Source organism: Vipera berus (assembly GCF_964194415.1).
Source record: "Vipera berus genome assembly, chromosome: 3".
Lineage (NCBI taxonomy): Eukaryota > Metazoa > Chordata > Lepidosauria > Squamata > Viperidae > Vipera > Vipera berus.
Genome location: NC_138204.1, coordinates 120839656 through 120852491, shown reverse-complemented (window position 1 = coordinate 120852491; position 12836 = coordinate 120839656). Strand labels below are relative to the sequence as shown.

General features: G+C 44.9%; 1 protein-coding gene across 1 annotated transcript in view; it reads right to left on the bottom strand.

Annotated features, from left to right (window-relative positions):
* Nucleotides 1–11907: 11907 nt before the first annotated feature.
* APBB3 (amyloid beta precursor protein binding family B member 3) overlaps nt 11908–12836 on the bottom strand; it is a 34927-nt gene continuing 33998 nt past the window's right edge. Inside the window, exon 12 of the mRNA XM_081324780.1 lies at nt 11908–12365. Coding sequence (XP_081180906.1) covers nt 12138–12365 — 228 coding nt within the window. The 3' untranslated portion in view covers nt 11908–12137. The remainder of the gene's footprint in view (nt 12366–12836) is intronic.

Genomic DNA, 12836 nt, shown 5'->3' with positions numbered 1-12836 from the left:
CTTTAGCCTCCAACCCCTAATCATCTTTGCAGCTGTTTTCTGCAACAAATTTCCAGTATCATGTGGTCACTCTTCCCCAAAGTTCCTGCAACATCAACCCCTTCTATCATCTCATAAAGGTAATGGTAAAGGTTCCCCCGCACATGCGTGCTAGTCGTTTCCGACTCTAGGGGCCGGTGCTCATCTCCGTTTCAAAGCCGAAGAGCCAGCGTTTGTCCGAGGACGTCTCCGTGGTCATGTGGCCGGCATGACTAGATGCCAAAGGCGCATGGAACGCTGTTACCTTCCCACCGTAGTGGTCCCTATTTTTCTACTTTCATTTTTTACGTGCTTTAGAACTGCTAGGTTGGCAGAAGCTGGGACGAGTAACAGGCGTTCACTCTGTTATGCGGCACTCGGGATTCGACCCGCCAAACTGCCTACCTTCTGATCGACAAGCTCAGCATCCTAACCCACTGAGCCACCGTGTCCCTTAATCATCTCATATCTGTTAGTAAAAATTAAGTCTAGTATAGCTGACCCTCTAATTCCCTTTTCTCACTTATATTTTAGGTAACCTTGATACTATCCCTGTTGTGTCCGGTCGGGCGACAGATAACACAGAGACAGATCAGGATCTAGACTGTTTATTTAGCTGCACGTGGTAGAACTGGACTGGCAATGCCCCGGGTTGCTTATATGTCCGGCAACCGCCGGACGCTAGCCAACCCACCAACTGGAATCTCCCGCCTTGCCTCAGGCACCCAACCCGGTGTCCAGGAATTCCTGCCGGTTGGATTAGCCAATCACGAGGCTGTGCAGTTGTGTACAGAACACCCCTTCCCCCCCCCCATTGTGGGGTCCCTGGTATCCAGGACTCCCGGGTCTCTTTGATTATTTCCTTACATAATCCCTTAGATATGCCGGAGGCCTATGTTCTCTGACAGGGTATCTCCCTGGTGAGCTGTCCGGCCTAGTCTCTCTCTCCAGGCTTGGCCTTGTGGGCTGTTGCAACTCCCCCCTCTGCTGGTGCCCTACTGGTTGCGATGTTCCTGTGAGATCCCTTGGCACTGTCTCTGTGGCTGGCTCTGTAGGTTCTGACCCCCTTGTGGTGGACCTTGGTGAACCGGCCTCTGTTGAATCAGCCCTGCCCAATGGGTTGGGTTGGGTTGTAGACGTCGGGTATGGAAGTGGTTCGTAGTGTGTGTGGCTTTGCGATGATTGAGACTCTCTGGCTGCCGGTGGGGTGTTCTCAGGGGCCCTTTTCCTGAGTTGGTCAATGTGCCTCCTGACCTGGCGTTCCCCTTCCCCCTCTATGATGTACGATAGTGGCCCCAGCTTGTCTATTACCACTCCCTGTGTCCACTTATCCCCTTGGCCGTAGTTTCTGGCCCACACTAGGTCCCTGATGTTCAATGATCTGGCTGAGCAGTCCTGTTCAGTTTCAGCTGTCAACCTATCTGGGTGGAGTCTGTCTAGTTTGGTTGTCAGTCTTCTGCCCCACCTCATTTCCGCTGGGCTTTTCCCAGTTGCTGTGCACGGTGTTGTGTGCTGTGCCAGCAAAAACTGGGCCAGTCTTTGGTGCCAGTCCCCAACAATAATTCTTCGCAGTGCGTCTTTAGTTGTCCTCACGTTCCTTTCAGCCAATCCGTTGCTGGAGGGATGGAAGGGCGCCGATGTTGCGTGCCTAATCCAGTTGGCCTTGAGGAAATCCTGAAATTCAGTAGATGTGAATTGAGGGCCATTGTCAGACACAACTACATCAGGTAACCCATGAGTGGCAAAGAGTCCCCTCAGGACCTGTATTGTCTTTGCAGACGTCATGCTCTTAACAGGCACTACCTCTAACCACCGGGAATAGCTGTCTACAACTATTAAGAAGGTCTGACCCTGGAAGGGCCCCGCATAATCTATATGTATTCGGGACCAGGGGTTGTGTGTCGCCTCCCACCTGTGTACTGGTGTGTGGGCTTGTTCTGGCCTAGACTTCTGGCATTGGTAACACCCTGCTACCCTTTCCTCGATTGCCTTGTCTAACCCAGGCCACCACAGGTGACTCCTGGCCAGAGCTTTCATGCGTACGATCCCCGGGTGCCCTTCGTGTAATTCGCAGACGACCTTGTCTCTAAGTTTCTCTGGCACTACTACCCTGTTTCCCCATAGTAAACACCCTAAGTGTGATGACATTTCGTCCCTTCTCCTGAAGTATGGCTGGAATTGTGGGTCTGGGCTTTCCCTTGACCACCCCCCTTGGACCCATGCTGCTACTCTGCTTAGTATTGGATCCTTGCTGGTGGCAGTGGCAATGTCTTTGGCTGTTAGGGGGCATTCTGGGAGTTCTTGTAATGTGAGGATTTGACCCACTGGTGCTGGGTCTGTGTCTGTGTCCGGTAGGGGTAGCCTGCTTAAGGCATCTGCATGGCCCATTTCTTTCCCCGGTCTGTAATTGATGGAAAATGTATATGCTGATAGGAATATTGACCATCTCAACATCCTAGGTGACATTATCTGGGGGGGTCTGTTTGTCGGTTGTGAAAAGACCTAAGAGAGGTTTGTGGTCCGTGAATATTGTGAAGTTCCTGCCATACAGGTAATCGTGGAATTTCTTCACACCTGCCACGATTGCTAATGCTTCTTTGTCAATTTGCGCATAATTCCGCTCTGCCTTGGTCAGAGTTCTGGAATAATATGCTATTGGCCTTTGTTCCCCCTTACTTTCCATATGACTGATCACTGCCCCCACCCCATATGGTGATGCATCACATGCCAGGTATATTGGCTCACCCTCGATGAAGTGGGTGACTGTGGACCTACTGGACAGTATCTCCTTCAGTGTTTGGAAACTTCGTTTGTGTTGTTCCTGCCACTGCCAGGTGGTTTTCTTGTCAAGTAGCCTGTGTAGTGGTTCTGCTATGGCCGCTTTATGTGGTAGGAATGTATGATAAAAGTTTATGAGACCTAAGAATGCTTGTAGCTCTGCTTTATTTTTGGGTGCAGGGGCTGATTTGATTGCTTTTATTTTTTCCTCAGTCGGATGTATGCCTTGAGCATCAATTCTGTATCCTAAAAATTCAGTGGATTTTACCCCAATAGAGCATTTTTCCTTTTTTAATTTCAGTCCTGCAGCTCTAAATCTCCCCAGTACCTTTTCCAACCTCTCAGCTAGGACTCCCTCAGTTTTTCCTGCTATCAATACATCATCAAAGTAAGGGCATACCCCAGGTATGCCCTTTAAGGTCCTCTCCATCAGTTCTTGGAAAATGCCTGGGGCTGCAGCAATGCCAAATTGCAATCTGTGGACTCGGAACGCTCCCTTGTGGGTAACTATCGTCTGTGCGTCTGCGGCTTCCCGGAAAACTGTGAGTTGCAAATACGCCTGCGCCAAATCGAGCTTAGCAAAGATGGCGCCGTTCTGGATCGTCGCGAGGACCTGCTTCACTGTGGGGACTGGGTAAGCATGCTGTTTCATTGCTCGGTTTAGTGTCGCTTTATAGTTGGCACATATTCTCACGTCCCCATTAGGTTTAAGGGGGGTGACGATGGGTGTCTCCCAGGGGCCCCCTTCTACCGGTTCCAGTACCCCCTGGCCTACTAACTTGTCTAACTCCGCCTCAATTTTTTGTTTGAGTGCGAAGGGTACCCTCCTGGCCTTAAGCCTTATGGGATTTACTGCTGGATCTAGATTAAAGTTAATGAGTGGACCCCTGTACCTCCCCAATGTGCCATCGAAGACATCTGCGTAGCTGTCGCAGACGGATTTTAGGGTTCGATGTTGTATAGTGTTTATTCCCCCGAACCATATGCCTAACGGACCGAACCAGTTGAGGCCGATTAAGCTGGTTCTCTGGCCCTCGGTGACTAGGAGGTCTAACGGCCCTTTAAACCCCTTGAAACAGACATCGATGGTGACTCTTCCCTTCACTTTGATGGGTGTCCTCTGGATGTCTGCTAACTGTATTTGTGTGTGTTTAATGGGTACTCGCCGCCCACTTCTGGCTTCGGTGTGTGTCAGTGTGTCCCCAGATATAATGGACACTGCTGCCCCCAAATCTACTTCCATTCTGTAGGGGATGCCCTGAAGTCTGACCTCGATTTTTAGTTTGGGGCTTAGTAGCTGATTGATGACCACCCCCTCCCCCTGGCTAGGGCCCTGTGCCTGTGGGTCTCTTTGCCACTTTTGTGGGGGGTTACCTTACCTGCGGCCCAGGTGTCGATGTCATGGAGGTTGTCGCGTGGTCTGCCTCTGCAGATTATTTGGATGTGGCCGGTTTTTCCGCAGTTCCAGCATTTTGCGTTCCGGAACCTGCAGCTGGCACGGGGATGGTTTCCCCCGCAGCTTCCGCATTTGGCTTCGGGGTCTCTTTGTTTGTTCGGGCCCTCTCTCAGTGATTTGTGCAGTTGCAGTGGTGGTGGTCTCCTGGAATGGTCGGCGCCTTCCGATCGGTTGGTCCTCGCTGGGATTTTACCAATTTTCCGGGTGATCTCGTCGATGTCCGTCTCCCATGGGTAGTCCTCCACCCCACCGTCCACAAGGCACTCTTGGTTGATGGCTCCCGCTGCGCCATTGCTGTTGTGGGGGGGTCGTGTTGCCTCGTGGTTTCGTACGTGAGTAGTTTGTCCAGAATTTCTTGTAAGTTTCCCGTGGGCTTTGCGATGATTCTGTTTTGTAATTGTTCATCGCGTAGGCCTAGGACCACTCTGTCCCTAATTCGCACCTCCAGATTGTCGTATTTACAATGGAGTGCGGCTTCCCTGACTGCAGCCACGAATTCTGTTATGGATTCCCCCAGCTTCTGGTTCCTTTTCTCGAAGATCCTTCTCCAGAAAAGCTCCGATCGTTTGGGGGTGAAGTGCTCTTTGAGTTTCGCTAAGAGCTCGGCATAAGACACACTGGCAACAGCAGCCGGCTGGCACAAGCCAACGGCGACCCGGTAGACCGGTGTACCGCTGATTGTTAGTAGTGCGGCAGCCTTCTTCCGGTCTTCGGTTATGCCGTTCACTAACATGTACCCCTCGACCTGGCCGACGTACTCCTCCCAGTCCTCCGGATATTTGGGGTCGAATTCTCTCACTGAGCCGATTTGAGCCATTCTTGCTTCCCGTCCGCGATCCTGTGCTGCTGGGCTGAAGACTCGTTGTGCTGCTGACGGCTATTTGAATTTCCCGCTCCGCGCGCTTCCTGCTCATGCGCCCTTTTCTCCGCTGTTCGGCCGTGATCCCATCCTCGTCGCCACTGTTGTGTCCGGTCGGGCGACAGATAACACGGAGATGGATCAGGATCTAGACTGTTTATTTAGCTGCATGTGGTAGAACTGGACTGGCAATGCCCCGGGTCGCTTATATGTCCGGCAACCGCCGGACGCTAGCCAACCCACCAACTGGAATCTCCCACCTTGCCTCAGGCACCCAACCCGGTGTCCAGGAATTCCCGCCGGTTGGATTAGCCAATCACGAGGCTGTGCAGTTGTGTACAGAACAATCCCTCTGTTGATGCAATCTAGGACTGCAGTGGCTTTTTTGGGAAGCTGCAGCACACTGTTGGCTCATAATCAAGTGTGGTCCATTAGGACACCTAATCCATCTCACAGTTTCTGCTGTTAAGCCAGGTACCACCCATTCTAAACCTATGCATTTGGTTTTTCTTCTTGTTGTTCAGTTGCTAAGTCATATCTGATTCTTTGTGACTCCATGAATTGTAGCACAGCAGACTCTCCTGTCCTCCCCTGTATCCTAGAGTTTGCCCAAATTCATGTTCATTGCATTGATGACACTAACCATTTTGTCCTCTGCTGTCCTCTTCTCCTTTTGCCTTCAATCTTTTCCAACGTCAGGATCTTTTCCAATGAGTCCTCTCTTTTCATTAGCTGGCCAAAGTATTTGTGTATTCAATTTTTCTTCCCTAATTGTAAAAGCTTACAGAAAGGATGAAAGTTCAGGTTGCTTAAGTGACCTGCTAAAGTATAAATATTAATTGAACACACACACACACACACACACACACACCCATGTTCAAACAACTTGATAAATGTGCCTGACCTTCAAGGAGGTGCTGCTATAAAGAGTCTATATAAAGAATAAGCAGGAGGAATCAATCAAGGCAGTCTCTAATTTTGTCCAGAATATGCCATAGGAAATGGAATCAAACAATGCTTTCATGTCAATAAAAAAACACATATAAAGAGATTGCAATATTAAAGATTGGAGTATTAGACAATAGTCAAGAGTAGACTGACCTTCCCTAAAAATCTACCTGCACCTCACTAGGAAATTTTCTTGTACCAGCCAGTCTTTAATTTCCATTAGAGATGTCTCCCATGACGTTTGCAATTAGGTAAAGGTAAAGGTTCCCCTGCACATGCGTGCTAGTCGTTTCCGACTCTAGGGGCCGGTGCTCATCTCCGTTTCAAAGCCGAAGAGCCAGCGCTTGTCCGAGGACATCTCCGTGGTCATGTGGTGGGCATGACTAGACGCCAAAGGCGCACAGAACGCTGTTACCTTCCCACCGTAGTGGTCCCTATTTTTCTACTTGCATTTTTACATGCTTTCGAACTGCTAGGTTGGCAGAAGCTGGGACAAGTAGCAGGTGTTCACTCTGCTACGCGGCACTCAGGATTTGACCTGCCAAACTGCCGGTCTTCTGATCGACAAGCTCAGCGTCCCAACCCACTGAGCCACCGCTTCCCAATTAGCAATTAGCATTAAGTAAATTTATATCATCCTTCCTACCTTCTTTGAATATGGAGACTGCAACTGTCACAACCTAATTGTCAGGCTTGTTCCGGCTTGGGCATTTAGGAAAGAAAGACCCTCAACTCTATTCTTTGAGGTGAAAGATTCTTTTACTAAAGTCAAGCGGTTATAGCATAAGCAAAGCTGGATCAGAATATTCCCACACAAATAAGTAAAAATAGCATGAAATATAGCATTAGCTACGTATATATATGAAACATGGAGTGAGAATTGGAATCTCCAATTTTTGAAAATCAATATTTAGTTATATTTTGAGAATGATGTTAATTTCATGGGAAAATATAGTTTTGTAAATATTGGATTTCTGGAAGAATCTTTAAAAGGGATTTAAGGCAGTGATTAAGGCACGAGGATAGAAAACAGGAGACCATGACAATGCCTTGGGCACAACGCCAGCTGGGTGATCTTGGGCCAGTCACTCTCTCTTAGCCCTAGGAAAAAGGCAATGGCAAACCACTTCTGAAATCTTGCTAGGAAACCTACAGTGTTTTGTCTAGGTAGTTGCTAGGAGTCAACATTGCTGACATTTTAAAACATTAAAGCTCTTTAACTCATGATTTGGTCATGACCAGTCATGGCTACTGTTTGGTTTCAAACTACAACATGCATTAGCATGTGGGGGATGGGGTAGGAGGAAAGTAGTAATAAAATGTAATGTTGATCTATAGTCCTAAAATATGGGACTTGACATTTTATGAAAAACTTTGGGGTTGACAAGTCTGGGACTGAGCAAAGAAATTTATACTTCTGAAACCAAGAAATAAATTTCACATATGTGTTCTTCACAAATGCTTGAAATGTTTTTATATTCTAAACATGAGAAGATGGAACGGTATGTTTCTCTATGGCCTAGCTGTAATAAAAAAATTAATTAATTTTATATTGAGATCTTATTTCTTGTAATTCTTTTCTTCCCATAGATTTGGTAATTTTAATCATAACATATGTAATTATAATTGATAGAAGTAAATGAAACTTTTTCAAAATTTAATATTGAAAGAAAAATTTAGAATTGAATCTGCTCTGTAGTGGAAACTTACTGAGTGGAGAAACAAACATGCCAAAGAAACTACAACAAGGAACTAGGAAATGGTAGCATAAAGGGAGGATGTAAAATAGACACATAGCCAAAAATTAGCTGGAAAGGCAGATTGAACTGAAAAACAGAAAAGAACCTATTGTTCTAAAGAGCCATAAAAAGGGGCCAAGAACTCAAAACAAACAATTGGATATGTCTAATATCTTGTACATGTGAAGTTTCATTTAGTATGTTTAAGGAAGATAGCAGGAAATCTGTACGAGGTGGTCATAGTACCTCAGCCAATGGGGAACGAGGAGGGATGTGGCAGCCGGGACAGGGTTGTATAAAGAAAGGAACATTTTGGGTTGGAATTTTGGAGAGAACCAAGCTTTGATAGCTTTTCTCCCTGCTTACTGCAGTAAATGAAACAAAAGGCCGTTACTGTGTCTTGTTATTGGCTAGGCGACCTTGCCTCTGGTCGCTAAGGAAAGTAGCCAGGAGAACATAACATAATGTTTATACCAATTGTATTTAGTATTTAAAATATTAGTATTACACCACATTTTAAAAGTGAATTAATAGAATGGAACAGAACAGAATAGAATAAGAAGGGATATTAGAGATCTTCTAGCCCAACCCTCAGCTCAAGCAGGAGATCCTATACTATTTCAGAGAAATGACTTGTCTTTTTAAAATAAGCCTCCAGTAATGGTGCATCCACAACTTCTGAACGCAAGAAATTCCACTGGTTTATTGTTCTCACTGTCAAGAAATTTCTCCTTAGTTCTAGGTTGTACCAGGGCTGCCTCCAATCAATCCCTAGGAAAGACAACCCTTGACTCCATAGATTCAGAGAAAAATTATTTTTACTAGGAAAGGACTGATTGCAGCAAAAATCAGGGAATACCTAAAGCAAAACACTCACAAAGAGATAAATTGAATCAAGCAGATCTGTTGCTTGATTATCTTTTATAGCATCTTCCAGACTGATTGGTCTGTAATTTCCTGGATCTGTTTTTTTTCCTTTTCTTACCATTCTCTTCCCTATTTTAATTTGAATTCCTAGTCTGTCTTTTATGGTTCTCTCTTTGATAGGTTGGGGTATATTTTCTTTTTGTGTGAAGACAGATGCAAAGGAAGAATTAAGCAGCTGTGCTTTCTCCCTGCTGGCCATCTCTTCCTTGCTATCTTCTCCCATTGGTGGACTAATTGTTTCTTTTTCTTGTTTTTTATATGTTAAAAGGTAAAGGTAAAGGTTCCCCCGCACATGCGTGCTAGTCGTTTCCGACTCTAGGGGCCAGTGCTCATCTCTGTTTCAAGCCAAAGAGCCAGCGCTTGTCCGAGGACGTCTCCGTGGTCATGTGGCCGGCATGACTAGACGCCAAAGGTGCACGGAACGCTGTTACCTTCCCACCGTAGTGGTCCCTATTTTTCTACTTGCATTTTTACGTGCTTTCGAACTGCTAGGTTGGCAGAAGCTGGGACGAGTAACAGGCGCTCACTCTGTTATGCGGCACTCGGGATTTGACCCACCAAACTGCCGATCTTCTGATCAACAAGCTCAGCGTCCTAACCCACTGAGCCACCACCTCCCTCTTTTTATATGTTAAAAGAAACTTTTTTATTATTATTTTTGACATTTGTTGCAAGTCTTAGTTCATTCTGAGTCTTAGCTTTCCTGACTTCATCTTTGGAGGTATTCTGCCTTAGTTATGTGGCCCTCTTTCCATTTTTTACGTTTATCATTTTTATCTTTCAGTTTATCAGGGAGATCTTTGTGCAACCATGCTGGTTTCTTCTCGGATTTCTTATTTTTCTTTTTCAGTGGTATTGTGCTTGACTGGGCTTTTATATTCATATTTTTCAGAGTTTCCTAAACTTCTTAGTTGTTTCTTCCTTTAAGATTTTCATCCATGGAATTCTTTCCAAGCTCTCTATAAGTTTGTTATAATCAGCTCTTTTAAAGTCTGAGACACTGATTTGATTATTTTCTACTGCTTGTGTCTGCAGTATACTGAATGATATGACATGGTTACTCTCCCACAAAGTTCCTGCAACTTCAACCCCTCTATCATTTCTCCTCTCTTAGTAAGAATTAGGTCCAGTGTAGCTGTCCATCTAGTACTCTCTTTTATCTTTTGGATGACAAAGATGTCAGCTAGGTTATTTATTTGTTACACATCAGTAATAAAATTATTGCTCTTTATAAATGATGTTTCCTTGGGTTACCTGTGAATAGTGATAAATGCCTCTGAGGAGGGAACTAAGATAAGAACTAAGGGAACTAACTAATACATCTGTTGGCATAATATTTATCCTGAATAAAATTGTGAAATCATTATTAAAGGCTGAAATATTAAGGACAAGTTTTGCATAATTATGTAGAGTTCTAATAATTTGTCTAAAACTGTTGGAACTAACTGTTGGATCTAAAACTTGGTTCATTTACGCTATATGTATACAGCCACTCATTTGAGCACCAGTAGAAATGTCAGGAGATAGAGACCAAACATAAAGTAAATATAGCTTTAATATATTTAGTACTTTATTTGCACAATGTAGATAGATAGAAAGTATCACTGAGGTAGACTTGAGTCTATCTTCATCCAGGATTACTTATTAAATGAAAGAAAAGGAATTATATCAAGAATGAAACTGAAACATAAAATGTAATGCATTTGGTGATTCATCCTTCTTCCTACCAATGTCATCTATCCATTGTATAGATTCCATCCAACCTGTGATCCACGGCCCGGTACTGGGCCACAGCCTGTTGGCCATCGGGGAGGGGAAATGGCCGGCAACTTGCATGCATCCCCCACTCATGCTGGCACTGCTGCTGCCGCATGTGCACTAGCGGCCCTGTTTGCACATGCATGGGACTGCTAGCGACCTGATTGCACATGCATGTGGGTGCTAGTGGCCCATGTGCACATGTGAACAGCCGCTAGCAGCCCGCTTGCACAGGTGCGCAGGCACTCACACCATCGCCAGCACCACTACAGGTGCGCATGTCCCATTTACACATGCACACAGCCCGTTCGTGCATGCACATGGCCTGCTTGCACATGCACATGGCCCACTTGCACATGTGCACGGGTGCTAGCGCCACCACTGTGTGCGTGCCCGTTTGCCCTTGTGCTCATGCGCATGCACATTTCCCTGCTCCTCCCTTTCCCTTCGGGCCACCAAACTGGAAAGGTTGGGGATCGCTGATCTAGTAGTCGTTTTCACTGCTAGTGCAACAGGCATTCAGTATTACATCTTTTGAAAAAGAAATCTTCCTTATTATTTGAATCACCAACGTTGGCTCATCAAATGATGGTCTGAGTCTAGATGATGCTTCCAATTCAAGTGTCAGACTGGTAGAATGGCCATGTTATAAACAACAGTCCTGTAGGCAAGCACTATACATATGCATAGTTTGCTTACAAACGTTTTGTTAGAAAACACTGGGATTTTGTGCACCATCTGATCTATCTGCTTATTATAGTCAGGTGCCTGTTTCAGAAGAGTTGTTTCCTGGTACCTCCATGACTGGCAACACTACTTATCAGTGATGTTCAAATGTTAAAAGATGAATGCAGATTTTACCAAATTAAAAAACAAATATATATATTCAGAAGGGGAAACTATACAAACTAGTACAGTGAGAAGTATGCATAGATTGATATGAAAATTGGATGAAAATATTGAGATTTAGCGGTCCAAACACATTTGCGTGGCATTAGCTTGGAGAATGATGGTGTCAAATTATTTATTAGTTTTCCAGGAATAACATCATTTCTATTTCTGCCTCACAGATCAAGAGCTTACAACTAATCCAAACATGTACCTAGAGAGTCAGCAGTTTCTTTTCTTCTCTTGAGCCTTTTTTTTCCAGGATCACATTCCAAGAGTTCAAACTACAGCTAGGAAAGGAACCGTGTTAATGTCCACAGTTTCAATCATAAAAAAACGTGCTGTTACTGAATGAAGATGAATTGGCTGCTTTGCTCAGACCTATCAATCCCTGGGCAATTGGAGCAAGACTTTTAAGTTTAAGCCGTGATGGTGATGTTGCTTGCCCTGAATAGGAAGCAGCACCTTCAAATGGTTTTGTGCAGCATTGCTTCTCCCCTGCCCCCCCTCCCCCTCCCCCTCCCCCACAAGCTTGCCTCTCCCTCAGAGTTTCTATGTAGCAAAGAACTGGAAGAAATATGCATAGCGTGTCCAGAATCTGTCAGGATCCTTTTTTAGGATCCAGTTTTGCTTGGCTGTATTAGTTTTTCCGCTTCAGTGAAGGAGGTTCACAAACAAAATTATGCTAGTTACATTCTTAGCCTGGACATCATTGGGCAGTGCCATTAAGGGTCATCTGGGACCGCCGCCAAACTTTGTTTTCATCTTAGGAAGTGTGTAGCGTGGAATGTTTTTGGCGGAAGGTTTCAAAGAAAGAAAACATTCCCCTCTTGCACATTGCGGCCCCACTGCTTGTTTTCTGCAAGGAGGGTCCTGTGATGGGAAATGAACAAACGGGTGAATCGAGCGACATTGTCCTTTTCAGCTTCATCATGGAGTGTGAATTATTTTTTCTTCTCATTTGTGAGGCCACTAAGCACTTTTGATACTGCACCTATCAAAGAAACACATAAGTTGCAGTGAATTTAGAGATTATACAGCTACAAAAACCTAAATTAACGTGTGTTTTGTCCTAAAAATCTTCTCCCTATTATATAATGGCAAAGACTCATTCAGTTTCCTGTTGACTAAAAGATAAAATATGGCAAGTTTACAGTTTGAAATGTCTTCCTTTCTTACTTCTCAAGCTAGACTACAAACAAATGTTTCCCATTTCAGTATGACTAGGTCAGGGGTAGGCAACCTTGGCTCTTTTATAACTCATGGACTTCAACTCCCAGAATTCCTGAGCCAGCATAGCTAGCTTTTTGCCTAGCTTTTTCAAGTTCAGCCAAGATGCTGTAAGCTTCTCTCCTGATATTGTAAGAACATACAACCCAGTATGTTATTTGGAAAAACCTGAATATGTAAAATATTATGGTTTAATTTGAAAATACTCATTCAAAATTGCATAAAGGATACTGCA